This window comes from Nothobranchius furzeri, chromosome 7, assembly GCF_043380555.1.
Source record: "Nothobranchius furzeri strain GRZ-AD chromosome 7, NfurGRZ-RIMD1, whole genome shotgun sequence".
NCBI lineage: Eukaryota > Metazoa > Chordata > Actinopteri > Cyprinodontiformes > Nothobranchiidae > Nothobranchius > Nothobranchius furzeri.
The window spans coordinates 26,755,752-26,779,771 of record NC_091747.1 but is presented as its reverse complement, the minus strand read 5'-3'; the positions used below and the strand labels follow the sequence as shown (position 1 = coordinate 26,779,771).

Sequence of the window (24,020 nt, the reverse complement as noted above, 5' to 3'; positions counted from 1 at the left end):
CCCCCTTTTATACCGCCATCACCTCATTTTTTGTCAAAAGGACACGATTGCTCAAAATTACCATCCCGGTCTGTGCGCTCAGAAGCGACCTGAGGCTCTCTGGTGCCACCACACCGTTGCGGCAACCTGGTGTCACTGCTTTCTAAAAGAGGCTATAAGTAGTCCCAAGTCTTAATCAGCTCCTGTGTTTCCTTCATGTTTACTATTATTTTCCTTTGCAGTCAAAATGATTATTGAGGTCACCAAGAGGAATTAAGGCCATTATTGAGGCATTTTAAGTCTAACCCCTCTAGATGCTAGCTGTTAATATGCACTTACACTGCTTTACGCTAAGCTACAGCTAACAGAACACTACCAGATTAGGAGCATGACTTTGCTGGTTACAAAATGCTTTTTTCCTACGTATCTAACTCTGGGAAGTATGGCAACAGTCTAATTTACACGTGTGGATGGAATATCCCTTTAAGAAAGCCGCCTTCAGACCAAAACATTACAACTGACCTGCTACCCTCCTCCTGGCCTGCAGGAGGGGCTGCTGAAGTCACACCTGAAGGGTTCTGGATTTCCAGGACGGAGCTCTGTGGACACACAGTCACCCGATCACACAGCAGCTCTGACTCGGAGTCTGAGAGGACAAGGCGAGGTAGGTCAGAGCCCAGAGAGTCGAATAAATGCTGGAAAGAAGTGAGGAAGAGGAACGATCAGGTGGACCAACACATCATCTAAAGGAGACCATGTGATGATCCATACCTGTTTGATGTGTGACGGCAGCTGGTCGCGGGGGGACAAGGTGCTCTTACACAAGTGGTAACACTGGTGGGAACCAAAAACTAACAGCAGCACTACCACGACGACGATTAACAGAGAACCCAGGAAATACAGGACGATCTGCCACCAAGGAACGGAACCTGTTGGAGGACCAGGACTGGTTAGGTCCCACCTGAACCCACTCACTTTAAAACCTAATCCCAGCTGACCTCTGAGCTCGAACATTTTCACTGGATAAATAAAGCATGAAACTGGTGTCCAAACATCAAAGATCATCAAAAAATGGTTTATTATTGACTTTCAGATTTGGAGTCATTTCATCTAAAAATTCTGACCTTGTTTTCTTTTCTAATCTAATCTAATCTAATCAAACCGAACCAAACCCAGTCTAATTTTATCTAGCCTAACCTAATATAACCTAACCTAACCAAATTTAATTGTATCTAACCTAATCTCATTTTATCTAACCCATCCATCCATTTTCTTCCACTTATCCAGAGTCGGGTCCTGGGGGCAGCAGCCTAAGTCGAGAGACCCAGACTTCCCTCTCCCCAGCCACTTGGGCCAGCTCCTCTTGGGGAGTCCCAAGGTGTTCCCTGGTCAGCCGAGAGACACAGTCCCTCTGAAGTGTCCTGGGTCTCTCTTTAGGTCTCCCGGTTGGACGTGCCCAGAAAAGCTCACCAGGGATGCGTCCAGGAGGCATCCTAATCAGATGCCCGAGCCACCTTAACTGGTTCCTCTTGATGTGGAGGATCAGCGGGTCTGACTGAGCTTCTCACCCTATCTCTAAGGGAGAGCCCAGACACCCTGCAGAAAAAACCTAATTTCAGCCGCTTGTATCCGCAATCTCGTTCCTTCGGTCCCTACCCAAAGCTCATGACCATAGGTGAGGGTAGGAACGTAGATCGACCGGTAAATCGAGAGCTTTGCCTTCTGGCTCAGCTCTCTCTTCACCACGACAGACCGGTACAACCCCCGCATCACTGCAGATGCAGCACCAATCCGCCTATCGATCTCACGCTCCAGTTTTCCCTCACTCGTGAACAAGACCCCGAGGTACTTAAACTCCTCCACTTGGGGCAGGACCTCATCCCTGACCTGGAAAAGGCATTCTACCCTTTTCTGAATCAAGACCGTGGTCTCAGATTTAGAGGAGCTGATTCTCACCCCAACTGCTTCCCACTCGGCTGCAAACCGTTACAGAGAAAGCTGAAGATCACGTTCTGATGAAGCCAACAGGACCACATCATCTGCAAAAAGCAGAGACCTGATCCTCAGGCCACCAAAACGGATGCCCTCAACACCTTGGCTGTGCCTAGAAATCCTGTCCATAAAGGTTATAAACAGAATCGGTGACAAAGGGCAGCCTTGGCGGAGTCCAACTCTCACTGGGAACGAGCCCGACTTGCTGCCGGCAATGCAGACCAAGCTCTGACACCGGTCATACAGGTACCTAACAGCCCATATCAGAGGGCCTGGTACCCCATACTCCCGGAGTACCCCCCACAGAGCCCCTCGAGGGACGTGGTTGAACACCTTCTCCAAATCCACCAAACACATGTAGATTGGTTGGGCAAACTCCCACACACCCTCCAGGACCCCCCTAAGGGTATAGAGCTGATCCAGTGTTCCACAGCCAGGACAAAAACCACATTGTTCCTCCTGAATCCGAGGTTCAACAATCCGACAGACATTTCTCTCCAGAACCCCTGGACAGATCTTACCAGGGAGGCTCAGGAGCGTGATCCCCCTGTAGTTGGAACACACTCTGCGGCCCCCATTTTTAAATAGAGGGACCACCACCCAGGTCTGCCAATCCAGTGGAACTGCCCCTGATGTCCACGTGATACTGCAGAGCTGCGTCAGCCAACACAGCCCTACGACATCCAGAGCCTTAAGGAACTCTGGGCGGATCTCATCCACCCCTGGAGCCTTGCCAACGAGGAGCTTTTTGACCAGAATCAGAGACTGGAGAGTCCAACCAAAAATCCCCAGACTCTGCTTCCTCACTGGAACATGTGACGGTGAGATTGACGAGGTCTTCGAAGTATTCTGCCCACTGATCCACAACAGCCTGAGTTGAGGTCAGCAGCACACCATCCCTACTATAAACAGTGTTGGTAGCACACTGCTTTCCACTCCTGAGGCGCCGGATGGTGGACCAGAATCTCCTCAAAGTGGAAGTCTTTCTCCATGGGCATCAAACTCCTCCAACATCTGGGCTTTTGCGTCCGCGACCACCCGAGCCGCATTCCGCTTGGCCTGCCAGTACTCATCAGCTGCCTCTGAAGACCCACAGGCCAAAAAGACCTGATAGGACTCTTTCTTCAGCTTGACAGCATCTCTAACCGCCGGTGTCCACTAGCGGGCCTGGGGGTTGCCACCACAACAAGCAAAGACAACCTCGTGACCACAGATCTGGTCAGCCGCCTCGACAATGGAGGCATGGAACATGGCCCATTAGGACTCAATGTCACCTGCCTCCCGTGGAACGTTTAGGAAGTTCTGTCGGAGGTGGGAATTGAAGCTCTTTCTGACAGGAGACTCTGCCAGATGTTCCCAGCAGACCCTCACAATACATTTGGGCCTACCAGGTCTGACCGTCATCCTCCCCCACCATCGGAGCCAACTCACCACCAAGTAGTGGTCAGTTGACAGCTCCGCCCCTCTCTTCACCCCAGTATCCAACCTAACCTAATCTACTTTAATCTAATCTAACCTAACCTCGTCTTTTTACCTTCGGTCTGCACACACTGCGGGGAGGTGAAGCTGCTGCTCTTGTTGTAGAAGTCATCCCGTGACTGGACGCTGATGCAGTACCAGGTCCAGGCTTTCACATCAGACAGGGTCACCATGCTGACCTCTACATCTACTGACTTGACCTGAAGAACAAGACAGAGTTGGTTTCACTTCATCTGGACATGAACTCTATGGTCTATCACCTGTGTGGAACCAAAATGTAGTCATGACTGCAGGAGTAGTAAACATTTCCCACATCAGAGAGACCGGCGTTGTTAAAGAGTAAGTTACCCTAAATCAACTCCTCTGCTGTTAAACGAAGGTCTAACATTAACGCCCGTCAGAAACAGTGCTGATCCTGCTGCTGCTTTCTAAATGAGTAGGTAAATAACTGTCTGTGGTCGTGTACAGTACTGTTACGTTTAATTCAAAGGTAAATACGCATTTGTTTATATTCACATTAATTAAATCTCATCTTTTGCTGTAAAAACTACATATAAAATTATGAAAACGCCATGTTTCTCCACAGGAGTGTGTGTGTGATCTGCATATTTCCATCTTTGCAACATTAACCGTCTACACTCCTCCCCGTCTCCTCATGCTGCATCCACTCTGGTTCATACACTTGTTACCTCCTGCACCGACTACTGTAACTCTCCCCTCAATGGTCTCCCTCGGAAATAAGCTTCTGCTCAGGCTGCATCGCCACTCAAGCCCCCTCCTTCCATCACCCACCCCGTCTCCACAGATTACATGTTGAGTTCAGACTAACTTCACAAGGATTCCATTTGCAGCGGCATCACAAACATGCCACCTGTGTAGCCTCTGCTCAGATCCACATTACAGCAGCAGCTGTCACCGTGAGAGTCAAGGTTGTTGATCTGTTCTCCATCAGGTCTCTGGGTCTTTACCTCATTTCATCTACTGGGGTTCTAAGCTGCAGGAATAAAAGTGCAACAAGAGTCTGAAATGTGGTTTAGGCAGGAAACACCAATGCAGAGAAAGCATCTTGCAGCTGACAGGAAACCGGGCCGTGGTTCTGCTCTCGTCCTCCTCAAGTGATGCAGGAAGTCACTGTCTGGGTCTTCTAGGACTGATACCAAAGCAAACACCAGAGGTGGAAGACAAGATGGTTTCAAATTCAAATGGCCTGTATTGGATATAGTCAATGTCAATGTCAAGTTTATTTATATAGCACATATCCACAGGGTATCTGCTGGTTTAAGGGAGCCAAATTTAAGAATTTTTAAGACTTTTTAAGGACCCGCGGATACCCTGTATCCAACAATCAGAGATTGCACAAAGTAATGTACACAGACAAGCATTAAAAATAAAATGATAAAACACTCAGAAACATCCAGTCGACCCTAGGTAAAACAAATTAACGATAAAATCAGTTAAAAGCAAGGGTAAAAATGTAGGTTTTTAAAAGAGACTTAAAGGCAGAAAGGCTGTTAGCAGACCTAATCTGTAGGGGAAGGCTGTTTCAGAGCTTGGGAGTGGCCACAGAAAAAGCTCTGGGGAACAGATAAAATATGTAAAGAGGATGATCGCAAGTTTCTTTTGGGGACATGAGTGTTTAAGAGTTCCGACAGATAAGGAGGGGCCAAATTGTGTAGTGCCTTAAAACAGAGCAGCAGCATTTTAAATTGAATCCTGTAAGTGATGGGGAGCCAGTGAAGAGCTTTTAAAACCGGAGTTAGGTGATCCCTGCGTCTCCTACCTGTCAGCAAGCGAGCTGCTGCATTCTGAGCCACCTGCAAGCGGTGAATTGACGACTGCTCCAGTCCATGATATCAAGAGTTGCAGTAGTCGAGTCTTGACACGATTAGCAAGTGTATAACCTTTTCAAAGTCTTTAATTGTTAAATAGGGCTTGACTTTACTAAGAACACACGAATTAAAGAACACGCTCTGGACCACAGAACTTATCTGTTTATCAAGCTTAAAATGGTCATCAATGGAAAAACCCAGATTTCTTGCCTGAGACAAGCAAAAGGATTCTAAAGGGCCAAAAACACTGTTTACCCCGTGCAACAGACCAGGGTCCCCAAAAACGACAATTTCAGTTTTTTTGTCATTTAAAGTGAGAAGGTTCATTTGTAGCCCGTTTTTAACGTCTTTTAGACAATTCAGTAATTTATCAAACGATGGCCTTCGAGAATGTAGTGGGACATATATCTGCACGTCGTCCGCAAAGAAGTGGTATGAGATGCCATGCTTATGAAAGATGGCGCCAAGGGGCAACATATACAGTGAGAACAAAAGCGGGCCCAAAACTGAACCTGGAGGGACACCACAACTAAGTTTCGCTGGAGACGAACAACTCTGCCCAATATTTACAGAAAAGTTCCTGTCTGACTGAAAAAGTAGTGTCTTCTGGAGTCCTAGAACCCCCCAAGGTGCTCGTCATTAATCAGTCACTGGCCCATTCACACACAACATGCTGGTGGGGATGAGCTACATTGTAGCCACAGCTGCCCTGAGGCGCCCTGACAGAGGTGAGGCTGGTAAACACAGCTGACACCGGTTACTCCGACCACCAGCAACAGGCAGGGTGTGTCAAGTGTCTTGCCCAAAGACACAACAGCAGCATTCTCCAGTCAGAGCCGGGATTGAACCTACAACCTTCGGATTACTGGGCAATCCGCTCCACCTGCTTCAACACGAATGACATAATCTATTTTTAAAAACTTGCTTCATTTTAATCTCTTCTGAGAGTTGACCTGAGTTCATTACCCTAACCAGTGGTGGCTCGTCTAGAGGGGGCGCTAGGGCGCCACCCCACCAGTCTCAGAGGAAGAAGAAGATAGGAATCACAAAATAAATATAAAAAAGAAGCATGATAATGAAACTAAACGATCTGTACATCATACGGACTATAAGTGTTGTGTATAAGCTGGATTTTAGTGTACAGGGTGGGCCGTTTCTATGGATCCACCTTAACATGGGAGTGGTTGGTGATATTAACGTCCTGTTTGTGGCACATTAATATATGTGAGGGGGCAAACTTCAAGATGGCTGGTGACCATGGTGGCCATTTTGAAGTCGGCCATCTTGGGTCCAACTTTTGTTTTTTCAATAGGAAGAGGGTCATGTGACACATCAAACTTATTGTGAATTTCACAAGAAAAGCAATGGTGTGCTTAGTTTGAACGCAACTTGATTCTTTCATGAGTTATTTGCAAGTATCTCTTTGTTTACAGACATTGACATGTCTAAGAGGTTAACACGCGAGGAGCGGATCGAAATTGTGTTGATATCTGGTGAACGCAGTAACCGGGTCATTGCAGCAGATTTCAATGAAAGACACCCTGCGAGACCACCCGTCTCCCATGCTACAGTTGGCAAACTGCTTGCTAAGTTTCGTAAAACTGGTTAAATGTTGGATTTGTGGATGTATGAAAACTGTCACTAATGAAGAAACATCAGTGGCTGTCCTAGCTTCATTCAGCAAGAGCCCACAGCGTAGCACTCGCTGCATGTCACTGGAGAGTGGCATTAGTCCAACATCCCTTCAGCGGATATTAGCTACTCACAAATGGCAGTCTTACAAACTCCAGCTCCTGTAGCACCTCAACGAGGATGACCCAGATTGGCGCACAGAACAAAAATTGGAACCCTAACCCTCAGTTCATGCAGAAGATTTTGTTCAGTGATGAGGCAAACTTTTACGTGAATGGTGAAGTTAACAAACAAAACCACCGCTGTTGGTCTGACACTAACCCACATTGGATATATCCCTCCAAGACTGTTGGAACAAAAAAGTGATGGTATGGTGTGGTATAAGGGTACAAAGATAGTGGGGCCATTCTTTGTCAATGGAAACCTCAAGGCCACTGGATATTTGAAATTGCTACATGATGATGTGTTTCCCTCTTTATGCACCGAATATCCTGAAAAGCGCTGGAGCCCCTCCCAAAACAAACAATAGGAGAGGTACAGCGCCCGTGAAGACACACGCAAATGACCGGCAGGGTGGAGTCTCAGCTCAGGTCAAGACAGAACCAGAACCACCGTCCTGTGCTGTTGTAGAGCAGCCGAGCATGCCTATAGTGGGTGAATGGATGAATGATACACTGTAGTGTAAAGTGCTTTGGAGTCCTCTGACTCTGAAAGGTGCTATACAAGCGCAGGTCATTTATCATTTATCATATAATCTAAAAGATGATCTCTATATTTCAACAATAGTTCCAGGGACCAGTAGAGCCTCCATGTCATCCTGGATTAGTGCAAACAACGAGTCAAACTAAGGAGTTACTCCAGCATCTGGAAGAGTTATTCTGGTAAATTATTGGTTAAATATTACCAGAGTTTAATCAACATATACACACAGCGGTAAAACTGGCAGCACATTATTCATTTATCTGTAGATTACTGAATTATATTGAGACAGATGATGGAGCTAAGACCTGGAGTCAGCTGAGAGCTCCTGGTGGAGAACAGAGATGAAATATTTTTTTAAAAAGTTAACAAACTGAACCGATTTTGGTTCTGAAGATGAACAGAATCCTCCTCGATGTCCGAATCAGATCGCAGGTCTTCTGAGTCAAACGGTCTAAAACATGCCTGCACCTCCGGTAGTGATATCTAGCTAGCGGGGTTGGAGTTCGGTTGAACATCTTTGGTAATCTGATATCCGTTCTGGTCGCCGTATCCCAGAGAAAAAACAAATGTGACCGACTAGCAGAGGCTTCAGAAGCTACATCTGACTGATGGCACGTTGTTCTGCTATAACGCTAACGCAGAAACACCAGAGTCGGGGTTGTTTACTATCGCTGTTTCAGCAGAGCTCTTTGTGGAATGTCCCCAGCTGTCCAGGACTTAGACCAGAAGTTAGTCTCTGTTTTTCCTGCTCCGGCCACAAACATCAGATTTTCTTTAAATTCCAGCCGTGAAAATCCCTAAACCATTTTTATTTGAGGTTTTAATATTTCTCTACACATGCTGTTCAGAGGACTTCAGCCTCGTTCACTACCAAGCGAGGTGGAATGAATGCTGCCAAAATAGTGCATCGCCATGCAGACACGGTACATTTATAAGACATACCGCTGCGCTAATATTACGCCGATTTGCGTACACGGTGTGTCTTGTACATAGGGCCAACACGAATGGATGGGGAGGCGATGCTCTGTGTGGCGCTGCGGTTAACACTACTAGTGTCTATACAGTCGGCTGGGTGGTTGTTGCTCATGTTGGGCAGGATGAATAGATGAGAGAGGTGCAAAAACCTTTAAATAACAGTGCCTATCACAAAAATTAGCTAGCTTCAGATTCAGATTTCAGATCTATTGGCCAAGTAAAATTACATTTACAAGGAATTTAGCTTCGGTAGATGTTTGCTCTCTAAAACATACAGCAACTACAATAAATGAGAATAAAAATACATAAAAAACACATAAGAACATGTATACACACACGTATATTTACATATATACATACACGCAGACATACACACACACATATATATATATGCACACACACACACACACACACACACACACACACACACACACATCCATAAGCATACTGAATAAGTATTAAAAACTATAATAAAAGGATGGTAAAATAATCTACAGATTCAGGAGAGAAATGGCTGAAGGAAAGAAACTTCTTGTGTCTGGTGGTTTTTGTGTACAGCGATCTATAGCGTCTGCCAGATGGGAGGAGATGGAAGAGAGTAGATGCAGGATGTGTGGCATCTTGGACAATATTCACTGCCTTTTTCCTGGTCCTGCTGATGTACAGTTCCTGGACAGAGGGCAGTTGGGCACCAATGATTTTTCTTGCTTTTTTAATAATACGCTGTAGCCTGCATTTTTGTGGCTGACCCAAACCAGACAGTGATGGATGAGCAAAGTTTGGATTCGACTGCAGCAGTGTAGAAGATGATCAGCAGCTCTTGTGGTAGGCAATACTTCCTTAGTTGCCGTAAGAAATACATTCTCTGCTGAGCCTTTCTGAGGATGGAGTTGATGTTTGTCTCCCACTTCAGATCCCTGGAAATGATAGTTCCCAAGAACTTAAATGAGGCCACCATTATCACTGGGCTGTTGGATATTGTGAGGGGGGGCAGCACTGTGGGAAGCTTCCTAAAATCCACAACCATCTCCACAGTCTTAAGGGTGTTAAGCTCAAGATTGTGCTGATGACACCAGACCACCAGCCTCTCAACTTCTCATTGATAAGCAGACTCATCACCATCCCGGATGAGCCCAATGACAGTGGTGTCATCTGCAAATTTCAGGATTTTAACAGCTGTGTCCTTAGAGGTGCAGTCATTGGTGTACAAAGAAAAGAGCAGTGGAGAAAGGACGCGCCCCTGTGGTGCACCGGTGCTGATCAACCTTGTGCCAGATGTAACGTTGTTCAACCGCACATGCTGGCTCCTATTTGTCAGGAAGATAGAAATCCACTGACACATGGCAGGGGAAACAGTGAGCTGAGAAAGCTTTGTGGAGAGGATTTCTGGTATAACGGTGTTAAAAGCAGAGCTAAAATCCACAAACAATATCCTTGCATAGGTCCTTGGTTTATCAAGATGTTCCAGGTTGAAGTGCAGCCCCATGCTAATTGCATCATCCACTGACCTGTTTGCCCTATAGACAAACTGCAGGGGATCCAGCTGGTGACCTGTAGTGCTTTTAAGATGGGACAGCACCAAGCGCTCAAAGGACTTCATGACTACTGATGTCAAAGCCATGGGTCTGCAGTCATTCAATTCAGTAGGGGAGGATTTCTTAGGTACTGGAATGATAGTGGAGCTTTTGAAGCATGACGGCTCATGAGTTAGTTTGTCCACTAGCAGGTGTAGCGCCAAGATTTAAACCCATGTGTGGGTGCATGTGGAATGATTTATCGTGAAAAACACCCAGACAACCAGGACATGGGTGGGCGTGTCAGCAACAGCTTGATTTCTTCAAGTGAAAGTACTGAAACAAGGGACAGAGCTTCAGGGGGGGCTGGGGGCAGAGGGCCCCCGGCCCGGGCTTGGTAGGGCCCACCGCTGCAATGAGGCGGATGAGAGGGAATGTCTCTAACACAAACGATGGATGCTGGAGAAGACAAGCACTTCCAAAACGCCTCTGTCAGTGCGCTCCAGGTCAGCTGTGGCTACACTGTAGCTCATCACCATCAGTGCGTGAATGGATGAATGATGCACTGTAGTGTAAAGCGCTTTGGAGTCCTTTCTCTGAGAGGCGCTATACAAGTGCGGGTCATTTATCATTTATCATAACTCGTGTTCAGAGGACAATGGAGGATGGGCTCCATTCTTAATAATGACTCTCATACAGATTTATGGCACTTACACACGAGGGGTTGCAAGACTTAATTTTTTAAGTCGAAAATCGAGTCGACTTTGACTAGTCATTGATGACGTCACACACCTGAAGCGACTAAAACTGATGATGGGTGACCAAGCGTTTTTTCCCGACACATGGGGGTGATGGGTGGGCCTTTATTTATATAGCACTTTAAAAACACAGCCATACGGCCGACCAAAGTGCTGAACAGTCGCACAAATAACAGAGATAAAAAAATAAAACAGAGCAATAAAATACAGTCAACAAATAAGAAACAAGCCAATAAAAAAGTACCGATAAAAACCTTACAATGGATGATAAAATAAGAGTAGTAAAAACCAAAATAACAGCTAACTGTTAAAAGCAAGGGTAAAATAGTGTGTCTTCAGTCTAGACTTAAAAACTGCCAAGGAGGATGCCAGTCAAACTGCGACTGGAAGTTCGTTCCACATTTTAGGACTGGCAACAGAGAAAGCTCTTTGTCCGCATGATTTATAACACGCTTTTGGTACCTCGAGGAGCGACGGGCTGGAGGACCTGAGTGTGCGACAGTGAGTATAAATCGCAAGAAGGTCAGATAGGTACACGGGGGCAAGACCATGGAGGGATTTGAAAACAAAAAGCAATATTTTATATTGGACCCTGAAAGTGATGGGCAGCCAATGAAGGGATTTTAGAACTGGAGTTATGTGCTGGCGCCTGTCAGTACGTGTGAGGAATCTAGCCGCTGCGTTTTGGACGAGTTGAAGTCTGGCAAGGGTTGACTTATTGACACCCAGCAAAATTGCATTCGAATAGTCGAGCCTAGATGTGATGAAAGAATGAACAACTGATTCCAAATTTTTCCTAGATAAAACTGCTCTTAATTTGGACAGACGGCGGAGTTGGAAAAAACAGGATTTTACAGTGGCATTGACCTGGGCGTCCATCCTAAGAGATGAATCCATCTTTACACCCAGGTTTGTCACAACGGTTTTTAGATTGTGAGAAACAGATGAAAGATCTGGGGTTTGGAATGGGCTAGATCTGAACGGATTAAACAGGATCAGTTCAGTCTTGGAATCGTTGAGATGCAGGAAATTTGAGGCCAGCCAACATTTCACGTCTCGTAGACAGTCTAGAAGAGGCTGGATTGATTGCTGGGGTTTCACCGACATATAAATCTGGCAGTCACCAGCATACAAATTATATTGAACGGTGTTTTTTAGGATTAAGCTGAGTGGAAGGAGGTAAAGGCAAAACAACAAAGGGCCCAGAATAGACCCCTGCGGGACCCCACACGAGAGAGGAGCAGAGCGAGATGAGATGTTGTTTAGCACCACCCGTTGGGACCTGTTAGACAAATAGGACCTAAACCAAGTTAGGGCTGGACCACGTATTGCAGCAACTTCCTCTAAACGTAATAAAAGGATGTGGTGGTTGACGGTGTCAAAGGCGGCGGATAGATCGAGAAGTAATAAGACACCATAGGCGCCAGAATCAGTAGCCATAAAAATGTCATTAAAACACGGAGGAGAGTGGACTCAGTGCTGTGCAGGGGTCGAAAACCCGACTGAAAGATATCCATTATGTTATGATCAGCTAGATGAGTCGATAGCTGATCATAGACCACCTTCTCCAGAATTTTTGCCAGAAATGGAAGCTTGGAAATAGGGCGATAATTTGAAAGAACTGAGGCGTCAGAGCCGTTTTTTTTTTAGAAGCGGCTGAACCACAGCATGTTTGAAGACAGGGGGTACAACACCGGAACTAAGACTGGTATTGATAAAGTGTTGGATATAATGACCTATTGTTGGGAACACCTCTTTCAGGAGGCGCGGAGGAAGGATGTCGTCTTGTGAACCAGATGGTTTCATCGACAGAAGCAAAGATTGCAGACATGGTAGGGAAATCGGTTGAAAGCTGAGGAAGGGCGCTGTATTAAAGGTTAAGGTAGGCAGGGTGTACAGAAATAGTGATAAGCTAGCCCTGATAGAGGAAACCTTATCAGAAAAGAAATCAAGAAACTGATCCGGGAGATTTGGTGCAATAACTGAACAGTTGGATTCACGAGGAACGAGAACTGAATTAATAGTTTTATAAAGAACTTTTTGACTGGACCGGTTTGCAGAAATAATTTTAGAAAAATAATGGCTTCTGGCATGCATAACTGCTTGTTGATATTTGGACCAAAGGTCCTGCAAGATCTGATATGTAATCTGGAGGTGGTCTTTTTTCCATTTGCGCTCAGCCCGTCTACAAAGTTTTCTCAAACTTCGAGTATGAGAGTTGAGCCAAGGGTCAGATTTATGTTTGGAGTGAGCAGGTTTCAGAGGAGCAACCGAATTTAAGACTGTAAGGCATTTATCATTAAAAAAAAGCGATCTGATCATCCAGACTAAGCTGACTAGGCAGATCAGACACAGAAAAAGCACTGACAAAAGATCCTGCTGTTTCAGAGTTAATGATGCGCCGTAATGAACGTGATAGAGAAAGTGAATGATTGTTAACAGGTAAAAAAATATCAAAAGAAATAAGCATATGGTCAGACCAGCAGCCTTCTAAAAGAGATAGACCATTTAACAACAGACCAGATGAGAGCACAAGGTCGAGCGTATGTGAGTGTACATGAGTTGGAGCATTTACAGACTGGGTCAAACCAAAAGCATCAATTAGACTAATAAAATCTGTAACAAATGGTTTTTCCAGACAGCAGATGTGAACATTAAAGTCTCCAAGAATGAGAACACGTTGATATTGAGTGAAAATCTCAGCTAAGAGAGCAGAGAAATCAGGTATGAAGTTCTTATTGTATCTGGGGGGGGGGGGGGGGGGGGATTAACACACAGAGGAGGCGGGGAGAAATTGCCAGTTCAAAAGCACTTCATTTTCTGTTCCTCACTTCTGATTACCTTCAATGGTGTCTGTTTGTTGCAACCACCAGGCGCAAAAACGAACTTGTTTTTATTTGACTATTTTTCTGTCCTGTCTCTGTTTATTATCCTCCTTAATCTCCTCTCAATCCTAAAGAAAAACTGCTACATGGCTTCATATATATTCACCTTATGAGTTACGTTTGAATTGCGGTTCTAAAAGATCTACCGACCGCAAAAACAGCGGAGTGAGTGCTGCGCGCCGGCCGAACTACTGAGGCGCGTCACCGGAGGACGAAACAGGTGATGCGCTCCGCTCCACACATAAAAGACAGAAGAAGGAAATGAGCCGACGTGAACGATCGCATGCTAAATTTGTTTTTGAGGTGGTGACACCTGATTTGATAATGTTACTGTGGCCGTGCTCAGGATGCAGATGTCTGGAGCGTGTCAACGATCAGAGCTTTGCATACGCAAGCTGGTTAAGGTTAGGATGGGGGTGAGGGGAAGGTTAAAATATAAGAGGGTAAAGGTCACAATTCGGTCAAATGTCTGTTTTACCACGGGCGCCACATACTGGCGATCTGGCACAGCACGTCGCCTCCCAACGTGCAGGGGCTCATCACCTGCTGTCTTTTCCAAGGACTGCATCTTGTCGGTCATTATCATGTGACAGCGACTAGTCGATGAAAGGCATAAAAAGCCACTACAGAGCAGTGAAGTCGACTAGTTGATACAACCCCTACACCAGCATCAGCTCCACTCCCCCTGGACCATGATGGGGGTTTTCTCACGCCTCGTATTTTCCTGCACATAACCGGACGTCCTTTCTGCCCTCTTCTCGAGGAGGTCTGCCTGGAGTCGAACAGGTCCGACACACCCACTGCTGACTGACTCAAAAGCACACCTACCATTAAGGGGAGCCTCCAATTGGCGGATGAAATCAGCCAGCGGGGCTTCCCGCATACACGATTTATTATCATTCTGGATAGCCATTCTCTGTGCCCCTCTGCTGTGAGGAGGCACAAACACATAGTCCCCTTTTGTTAACTAGGTAAATGAGGGATTATTTCAGTTCCATTTTCACAACGGACTTTTTCAGAGAAGCTGATCATCATTACCAGAGGCCGCCCAACCCCGCCGCTACTGTGTCTCAGCAAGAGGCGACACAGCCTTCCCTCCATGGCATTGAAAAGGGCTGGTAGAGAATTTCTACACAACACTGACACACTGAAGGAGAAGTATAACACATCAATGCGTGTATGAGCACAAAGTTGCTGACGGAGTCGTCTAAAGTACGCTGAAGGCGAGTTTTTGTGGATAAACCATTCAAACAGGCTGCCTTAGTTAAACTCTGTATGTTATGAGAACTGTTCAGGCTCACTTCACTCTGGAATAAACTCTTAACCGGCAAATTCAAATGAATTATTTGTATCAAGTTATAACCCAACCCCAGTTTCTACAGGATTCATCAGACAGAAACTGGAGATGATTCACAAAACCAAGATCAGTCACAAAACCTAAAGTCTGAAGATATTAGCGTGCAGCTCCTGCTGGCTCAGTCAGAAACCACCCAAAGGAACAGCTCCTCACCTGCCTCACGTCAGACTGCTCCCAGTAAGCTATGCGGAAGTACAGCTTAGGAAGGAGTTCCCTCATGGAGCTGTTCGTGGTGGTCTGAGGATCAGAGATGGAAACATCCAGAGCACCTCCAGCTGCAGCAAGGCGGACGCTGGATGGAGGTCCGACAGCAGCTGAGAACAAAAGGAGATCCAGTATACCAATCTGTAGTTTATAAATAACATCGGTATCAGGCTGTAGTGTATCAGTAACATCTGTATCAGGCTGTAGTGTGTCAGTAACATCTGTATCAGGCTGTAGTGTATCAGTAACATCTGTATCAGGCTGTAGTGTGTCAGTAACATCTGTATCAGGCTAAGGCATATCAGTAACATCTGTATAAGGCATATCAGTAACATCTGTATCAGGCTGTAGTGTATCAGTAACATCTGTATCAGGCTGTAGTGTGTCAGTAACATCTGTATCAGGCTGTAGTGTGTCAGTAACATCTGTATCAGGCTGCAGTGTGTCAGTAACATCTGTATCAGGCTAAGGCATATCAGTAACATCTGTATAAGGCATATCAGTAACATCTGTATCAGGCTGTAGTGTATCAGTAACATCTGTATCAAGCTGTAGTGTATCAGTAACATCTGTACCAGGCTGTAGTGTGTCAGTAACATCTGTATCAGGCTAAGGCATATCAGTAACATCTGTATAAGGCATATCAGTAACATCTGTATCAGGCTGTAGTGTATCAGTAACATCTGTATCAGGCTGTAGTGTATCAGTAACATCTGTACCAGGCTGTAGTGTGTCAGTAACATCTGTATCAGGCTGTAGTGTATCAGTAACATCTGTATCAGGCCATCTGTATCAGGCTGTAGTGTGTCAGTAACATCTGTATCAGGCCATCTGTATCAGGCTGTAGTGTGTCAGTAACATCTGTATAAGGCATATCAGTAATATCTGTATCAGGCTGTAGTGCATCAGTAACATCTGTATCAGGCTGTTGTGTATCAGTAACATCTGTATCAGAATGTAGTGTGTCAGTAACATCTGTATCAGACTGTAGTGTGTCAGTAACATCTGTACCAGGCTGTAGTGTGTCAGTAACATCTGTATCAGGCTGTAGTGTATCAGTAACATCTGTATCAGGCCATCTGTATCAGGCTGTAGTGTGTCAGTAACATCTGTATCAGGCCATCTGTATAAGGCTGTAGTGTGTCAGTAACATCTGTATAAGGCATATCAGTAACATCAGTATCAGGCTGTAGTGTGTCAGTAACATCTGTATAAGGCATATCAGTAACATCTGTATCAGGCTGTAGTGTATCAGTAACATCTGTATCAGGCCATCTGTATCAGGCTGTAGTGTGTCAGTGACATCCGTATCAGGCCATCTGTATCAGGCTGTAGTGTGTCAGTAACATCTGTATAAGGCATATCAGTAACATCTGTATCAGGCTGTAGTGTGTCAGTAACATCTGTATCAGGCATATCAGGAACATCTGTATCAGGCTGTAGTGTGTCAGTAACATCTGTACCAGGCTGTAGTGTGTCAGTAACATCTGTATAAGGCATATCAGTAACATCTGTATCAGGCTGTAGTGTATCAGTAACATCTGTATCAGGCCATCTGTATCAGGCTGTAGTGTGTCAGTAACATCTGTATAAGGCATATCAGTAACATCTGTATCAGGCTGTAGTGTATCAGTAATATCTGTATCAGGCTGTAGTGTATCAGTAACATCTGTACCAGGCTGTAGTGTATCAGTAACATCTGTATCAGGCTGTAGTGTATCAGTAACATCTGTATCAGGCCATCTGTATCAGGCTGTAGTGTGTCAGTAACATCTGTATCAGGCCATCTGTATCAGGCTGTAGTGTATCAGTAACATCTGTATCAGGCTGTAGTGTATCAGTAACATCTGTATCAGGCTGTAGTGTATCAGTAACATCTGTATCAGGCTGTAGTGTGTCAGTAACATCTGTATAAGGCATATCAGGAACATCTGTATCAGGCTGTAGTTTGTCAGTAACATCTGTACCAGGCTGTAGTGTGTCAGTAACATCTGTATAAGGCATATCAGTAACATCTGTATCAGGCTGTAGTGTATCAGTAACATCTGTATCAGGCCATCTGTATCAGGCTGTAGTGTGTCAGTAACATCTGTATAAGGCATATCAGTAACATCTGTATCAGGCTGTAGTGTATCAGTAATATCTGTATCAGGCTGTAGTGTATCAGTAACATCTGTACCAGGCTGTAGTGTATCAGTAACATCTGTATCAGGCTGTAGTGTATCAGTAACATCTGTATCAGGCCATCTGTATCAGGCTGTAGTGTGTCAGTAACATCTGTATCAGGCCATCTGTATCAGGCTGTAGTGTATCAGTAACATCTGTATCAGGCTGTAGTGTATCAGTAACATCTGTATCAGGCTGTAGTGTATCAGTAACATCTGTATCAGGCTGTAGTGTATCAGGCCATCTGTATCAGGCTGTAGTGTGTCAGTAACATCTGTATCAGGCCATCTGTATCAGGCTGTAGTGTATCAGTAACATCTGTATCAGGCTGTAGTGTATCAGTAACATCTGTATCAGGCTGTAGTGTGTCAGTAACATCTGTATAAGGCATATCAGTAACATCTGTATCAGGCTGTAGTGCATCAGTAACATCTGTATCAGGCTGTAGTGCGTCAGTAACATCTGTATCAGGCTGTAGTGTGTCAGTAACATCTGTATAAGGCATATCAGTAACATCTGTATCAGGCTGTAGTGTATCAGTAATATCTGTATCAGGCTGTAGTGTATCAGTAACATCTGTACCAGGCTGTAGTGTATCAGTAACATCTGTAACAGGCTGTAGTGTATCAGTAACATCTGTATCAGGCTGTAGTGTATCAGTAACATCTGTATCAGGCCATCTGTATCAGGCTGTAGTGTGTCAGTAACATCTGTAACAGGCCATCTGTATCAGGCTGTAGTGTATCAGTAACATCTGTATCAGGCTGTAGTGTATCAGTAACATCTGTATCAGGCTGTAGTGTATCAGGCCATCTGTATCAGGCTGTAGTGTGTCAGTAACATCTGTATAAGGCAAATCAGTAACATCTGTATCAGGCTGTAGTGCATCAGTAACATCTGTATCAGGCTGTAGTGTATCAGTAACATCTGTATCAGGCTGTAGTGTGTCAGTAACATATGTATAAGGCATATCAGTAACATCTGTATCAGGCTGTAGTGTGTCAGTAACATCTGTACCAGGCTGTAGTGTGTCAGCAACATCTGTATCAGGCTGTAGTGTATCAGTAACATCTGTATCAGGCTGTAGTGTATCAGTAACATCTGTATCAGGCCATCTTTATCAGGCTGTAGTGTATCAGTAACATCTGTATAAGGCATATCAGTAACATCTGTATCAGGCTGTAGTGTGTCAGTAACATATGTATCAGGCCATCTGTATCAGGCTGTAGTGTGTCAGTAACATCTGTATAAGGCATATCAGTAACATCTGTATCAGGCTGTAGTGTATCAGTAACATCTGTACCAGGCTGTAGTGTGTCAGTAACATCTGTACCAGGCTGTAGTGTGTCAGTAACATCTGTATAAGGCATATCAGTAACATCTGTATCAGGCTGTAGTGTATCAGTAACATCTGTATCAGGCCATCTGTATCAGGCTGTAGTGTGTCAGTAACATCTGTATAAGGCATATCAGTAACATCTGTATCAGGCTGTAGTGTGCCAGTAACATCTGTATCAGGCCATCTGTATCAGGCTGTAGTGTGTCAGTAACATCTGTATAAGGCATATCAGTAACATCTGTATCAGGCTGTAGTGTGTCAGTAACATCTGTATCAGGCCATCTGTATCAGGCTGAAGTGTATCAGTAACATCTGTATCAGGGTGTTGTGTCAGTAACATGTGTATCAGGCCATCTGTACCAGGCTGTAGTGTGTCAGTAACATCTGTATAAGGCATATCAGTAACATCTGTATCAGGCTGTAGTGTATCAGTAACATCTGTATCAGGCTGTAGTGTATCAGTAACATCTGTATCAGGCTGTAGTGTATCAGTAACATCTGTACCAGGCTGTAGAGTGTCAGTAACATCTGTATAAGGCATATCAGTAACATCTGTATCAGAATGTAGTGTATCAGTAACATCTGTATCAGGCTGCAGTGTATCAGTAACATCTGTATCAGGCTGTAGTGTATCAGTAACATCTGTATCAGGCTGTAGTGTGTCAGTAACATCTGTATAAGGCATATCAGTAACATCTGTTTCAGGCTGTAGTGTATCAGTAACATCTGTACCAGGCTGTAGTGTGTCAGTAACATCTGTATCAGGCTGTAGTGTATCAGTAACATCTGTATCAGGCTGTAGTGTATCAGTAACATCTGTATCAGGCCATCTGTATCAGGCTGTAGTGTATCAGTAACATCTGTATCAGGCTGTAGTGTATCAGGCCATCTGTATCAGGCTGTAGTGTGTCAGTAACATCTGTATAAGGCATATCAGTAACATCTGTATCAGGCTGTAGTGCATCAGTAACATCTGTATCAGGCTGTAGTGTGTCAGTAACATCTGTATAAGGCATATCAGTAACATCTGTATCAGGCTGTAGTGTGTCAGTAACATCTGTACCAGGCTGTAGTGTGTCAGTAACATCTGTATAAGGCATATCAGTAACATCTGTATCAGGCTGTAGTTTATCAGTAACATCTGTATCAGGCCATCTGTATCAGGCTGTAGTGTGTCAGTAACATTTGTATAAGGCATATCAGTAACATCTGTATCAGGCTGTAGTGTATCAGTAATATCTGTATCAGGCTGTAGTGTATCAGTAACATCTGTATCAGGCTGTAGTGTATCAGTAACATCTGTACCAGGCTGTAGTGTATCAGTAACATCTGTATCAGGCTGTAGTGTATCAGTAACATCTGAATCAGGCTGTAGTGTATCAGTAACATCTGTATCAGGCTGTAGTGTGTCAGTAACATCTGTATCAGGCCATCTGTATCAGGCTGTAGTGTGTCAGTAACATCTGTATAAGGCATATCAGTAACATCTGTATCAGGCTGTAGTGTGTCAGTAACATCTGTATCAGGCCATCTGTATCAGGCTGTAGTGTGTCAGTAACATCTGTATAAGGCATATCAGTAACATCTGTATCAGGCTGTAGTGTATCAGTAACATCTGTACCAGGCTGTAGTGTGTCAGTAACATCTGTATAAGGCTGTAGTGTATCAGTAACATCTGTATAAGGCATATCAGTAACATCTGTATCAGGCTGTAGTGTATCAGTAACATCTGTATCAGGCTGTAGTGTGTCAGTAACATCTGTATAAGGCATATCAGTAACATCTGTATCAGGCTGTAGTGTGTCAGTAACATCTGTATCAGGCCATCTGTATCAGGCTGTAGTGTGTCAGTAACATCTGTATAAGGCATATCAGTAACATCTGTATAAGGCTGTAGTGTGTCAGTAACATCTGTATCAGGCTGAAGTGTATCAGTAACATCTGTATCAGGGTGTTGTGTCAGTAACATGTGTATCAGGCCATCTGTACCAGGCTGTAGTGTGTCAGTAACATCTGTATAAGGCATATCAGTAACATCTGTATCAGGCTGTAGTGTATCAGTAACATCTGTATCAGGCTGTAGTGTATCAGTAACATCTGTATCAGGCTGTAGTGTATCAGTAACATCTGTACCAGGCTGTAGTGTGTCAATAACATCTGTATAAGGCATATCAGTAACATCTGTATCAGGCTGTAGTCTATCAGTAACATCTGTATCAGGCTGTAGTGTATCAGTAACATATGTATCAGGCTGTAGTGTGTCAGTAACATCTGTATAAGGCATATCAGTAACATCTGTATCAGGTTGTAGTGTATCAGTAACATCTGTATCAGGCTGTAGTGTATCAGTAACATCTGTACCAGGCTGTAGTGTGTCAGTAACATCTGTATCAGGCTGTAGTGTGTCAGTAAAATCTGTATCAGTCATATCAGTAACATCTGTATCAGGCTGTAGTGTATCAGTAACATCTGTATCAGGCTGTAGTGTGTCAGTAACATCTGTATAAGGCATATCAGTAACATCTGTATCAGGCTGTAGTGTGTCAGTAACATCTGTATCAGGCCATCTGTATCAGGCTGTAGTGTGTCAGTAACATCTGTATAAGGCATATCAGTAACATCTGTATCAGGCTGTAGTGTATCAGGCCATCTGTATCAGGCTGTAGTGTGTCAGTAACATCTGTATAAGGCATATCAGTAACATCTGTATCAGGCTGTAGTGTGTCAGTAACATCTGTATCAGGCCATCTGTATCAGGCTGTAGTGTGTCAGTAACATCTGTATAAGGCATATCAGTAACATCTGCATCAGGCTGTAGTGTGTCAGTAACATCTGTATCAGGCCATCTGTATCAGGCTGAAGTGTATCAGTAACATCTGTATCAGGGTGTTGTGTCAGTAACATGTGTATCAGGCCATCTGTACCAGGCTGTAGTGTGTCAGTAACATCTGTATAAGGCATATCAGTAACATCTGAATCAGGCTGTAGTGTATCAGTAACATCTGTATCAGGCTGTAGTGTATCAGTAACATCTGTATCAGGCTATAGTGTATCAGTAACATCTGTACCAGGCTGTAGTGTGTCAGTAACATCTGTATAAGGCATATCAGTAACATCTGTATCAGGCTGTAGTGTATCAGTAACATCTGTATCAGGCTGTAGTGTATCAGTAACATCTGTATCAGGCTGTAGTCTATCAGTAACATCTGTATCAGGCTGTAGTGTATCAGTAACATCTGTACCAGGCTGTAGTGTGTCAGTAACATCTGTATCAGGCTGTAGTGTGTCAGTAAAATCTGTATCAGGCTGTAGTGTATCAGTAACATCTGTATCAGGCTGTAGTGTATCAGTAACATCTGTATCAGGCTGTAGTGTGTCAGTAACATCTGTATCAGACTGTAGTGTATCAGTAACATCTGTATCAGGCTGTAGTGTGTCAGTAACATCTGTATAAGGCTGTAGTGTATCAGTAACATCTGTATAAGGCATATCAGTAACATCTGTATCAGGCTGTAGTGTATCAGTAACATCTGTATCAGGCTGTAGTGTGTCAGTAACATCTGTACCAGGCTGTAGTGTGTCAGTAACATCTGTATAAGGCATATCAGTAACATCTGTACCAGGCTGTAGTGTGTCAGTAACATCTGTACCAGGCTGTAGTGTGTCAGTAACATCTGTATCAGGCTATAGTGTGTCAGTAACATCTGTACCAGGCTATAGTGTATCAGTAACATCTGTATAAGGCATATCAGTAACATCTGTATCAGGCTGTAGTGTATCAGTAACATCTGTACCAGGCTGTAGTGTGTCAGTAACATCCGTATAAGGCATATCAGTAACATCTGTATCAGGCTGTAGTGTATCACTAACATCTGTATCAGGCTGTAGTGTGTCAGTAACATCTGTACCAGGCTGTAGTGTGTCATTAACATCTGTATAAGGCTGTAGTGTATCAGTAACATCTGTATAAGGCATATCAGTAACATCTGTATCAGGCTGTAGTGTATCAGTAACATCTGTATCAGGCTGTAGTGTGTCAGTAACATCTGTACCAGGCTGTAGTGTGTCAGTAACATCTGTATAAGGCATATCAGTAACATCTGTACCAGGCTGTAGTGTGTCAGTAACATCTGTACCAGGCTGTAGTGTGTCAGTAACATCTGTATCAGGCTATAGTGTGTCAGTAACATCTGTACCAGGCTATAGTGTATCAGTAACATCTGTATAAGGCATATCAGTAACATCTGTATCAGGCTGTAGTGTATCAGTAACATCTGTACCAGGCTGTAGTGTGTCAGTAACATCCGTATAAGGCATATCAGTAACATCTGTATCAGGCTGTAGTGTATCACTAACATCTGTATCAGGCTGTAGTGTGTCAGTAACATCTGTACCAGGCTGTAGTGTGTCATTAACATCTGTATCAGGCTGTAGTGTATCAGTAACATCTGTATCAGGCTGTAGTGGATCAGTAACATCTGTATAAGGCATATCAGTAACATCTGTACCAGGCTGTAGTGTGTCAGTAACATCTGTACCAGGCTGTAGTGTGTCAGTAACATCTGTATCAGGCTGTAGTGTATCAGTAACATCTGTACCAGGCTGTAGTGTGTCAGTAACATCTGTATCAGGCTATAGTGTATCAGTAACATCTGTACCAGGCTATAGTGTATCAGTAACATCTGTATTAGGCATATCAGTAACATCTGTATCAGGCTGTAGTGTGTCAGTAACATCTGTATAAGGCATATCAGTAACATCTGTATCAGACTGTAGTGTATCAGTAACATCTGTATCAGGCTGTAGTGTGTCAGTAACATCTGTATCAGGCTGTAGTTTATAATAACATCTGTATCAGGCTGTAGTGTGTCAGTAACATCTGTATCAGGCTGTAGTGTGTCAGTAACATATGTAAAAGGCTGTAGTGTATCAATAACATCTGTATGAGGCGTATCAGTAACATCTGTATCAGGTGTGTCAGTAACATCTGTATCCGGCTGTAGTTAACATCTATAGCCTGATGTAGTTTGTAAATATTGTCTGCATCAAGCTGTAGTGTATCAGTAACATCTGTATCAGGCTGTAATGTGTCAGTAACATCTGTATCAGGCTGTAGTGTGTCAGTAACATCTGTATTAGGCTGTAATTAATAATATCTATACCCTGCTGTCGTTTGTAAATATTGTCTGCTTCAAGCTGTAGTTCATCA

General features: G+C 44.1%; 1 protein-coding gene across 1 annotated transcript in view; it reads right to left on the bottom strand.

Moving 5' to 3' along the window:
* The window catches only part of LOC107373063 (interferon alpha/beta receptor 1b), a 46,442-nt gene that overhangs the window by 2,713 nt on the left and 19,709 nt on the right, over positions 1–24,020 (bottom strand). Inside the window, exons 4-7 of the mRNA XM_054738384.2 lie at positions 15,256–15,416; positions 3,506–3,650; positions 751–908; positions 502–674 (exon numbers count right to left, since the gene is read on the bottom strand). Of these exons, the coding sequence (XP_054594359.2) occupies positions 502–674; positions 751–908; positions 3,506–3,650; positions 15,256–15,416 (637 nt within the window). The remainder of the gene's footprint in view (positions 1–501; positions 675–750; positions 909–3,505; positions 3,651–15,255; positions 15,417–24,020) is intronic.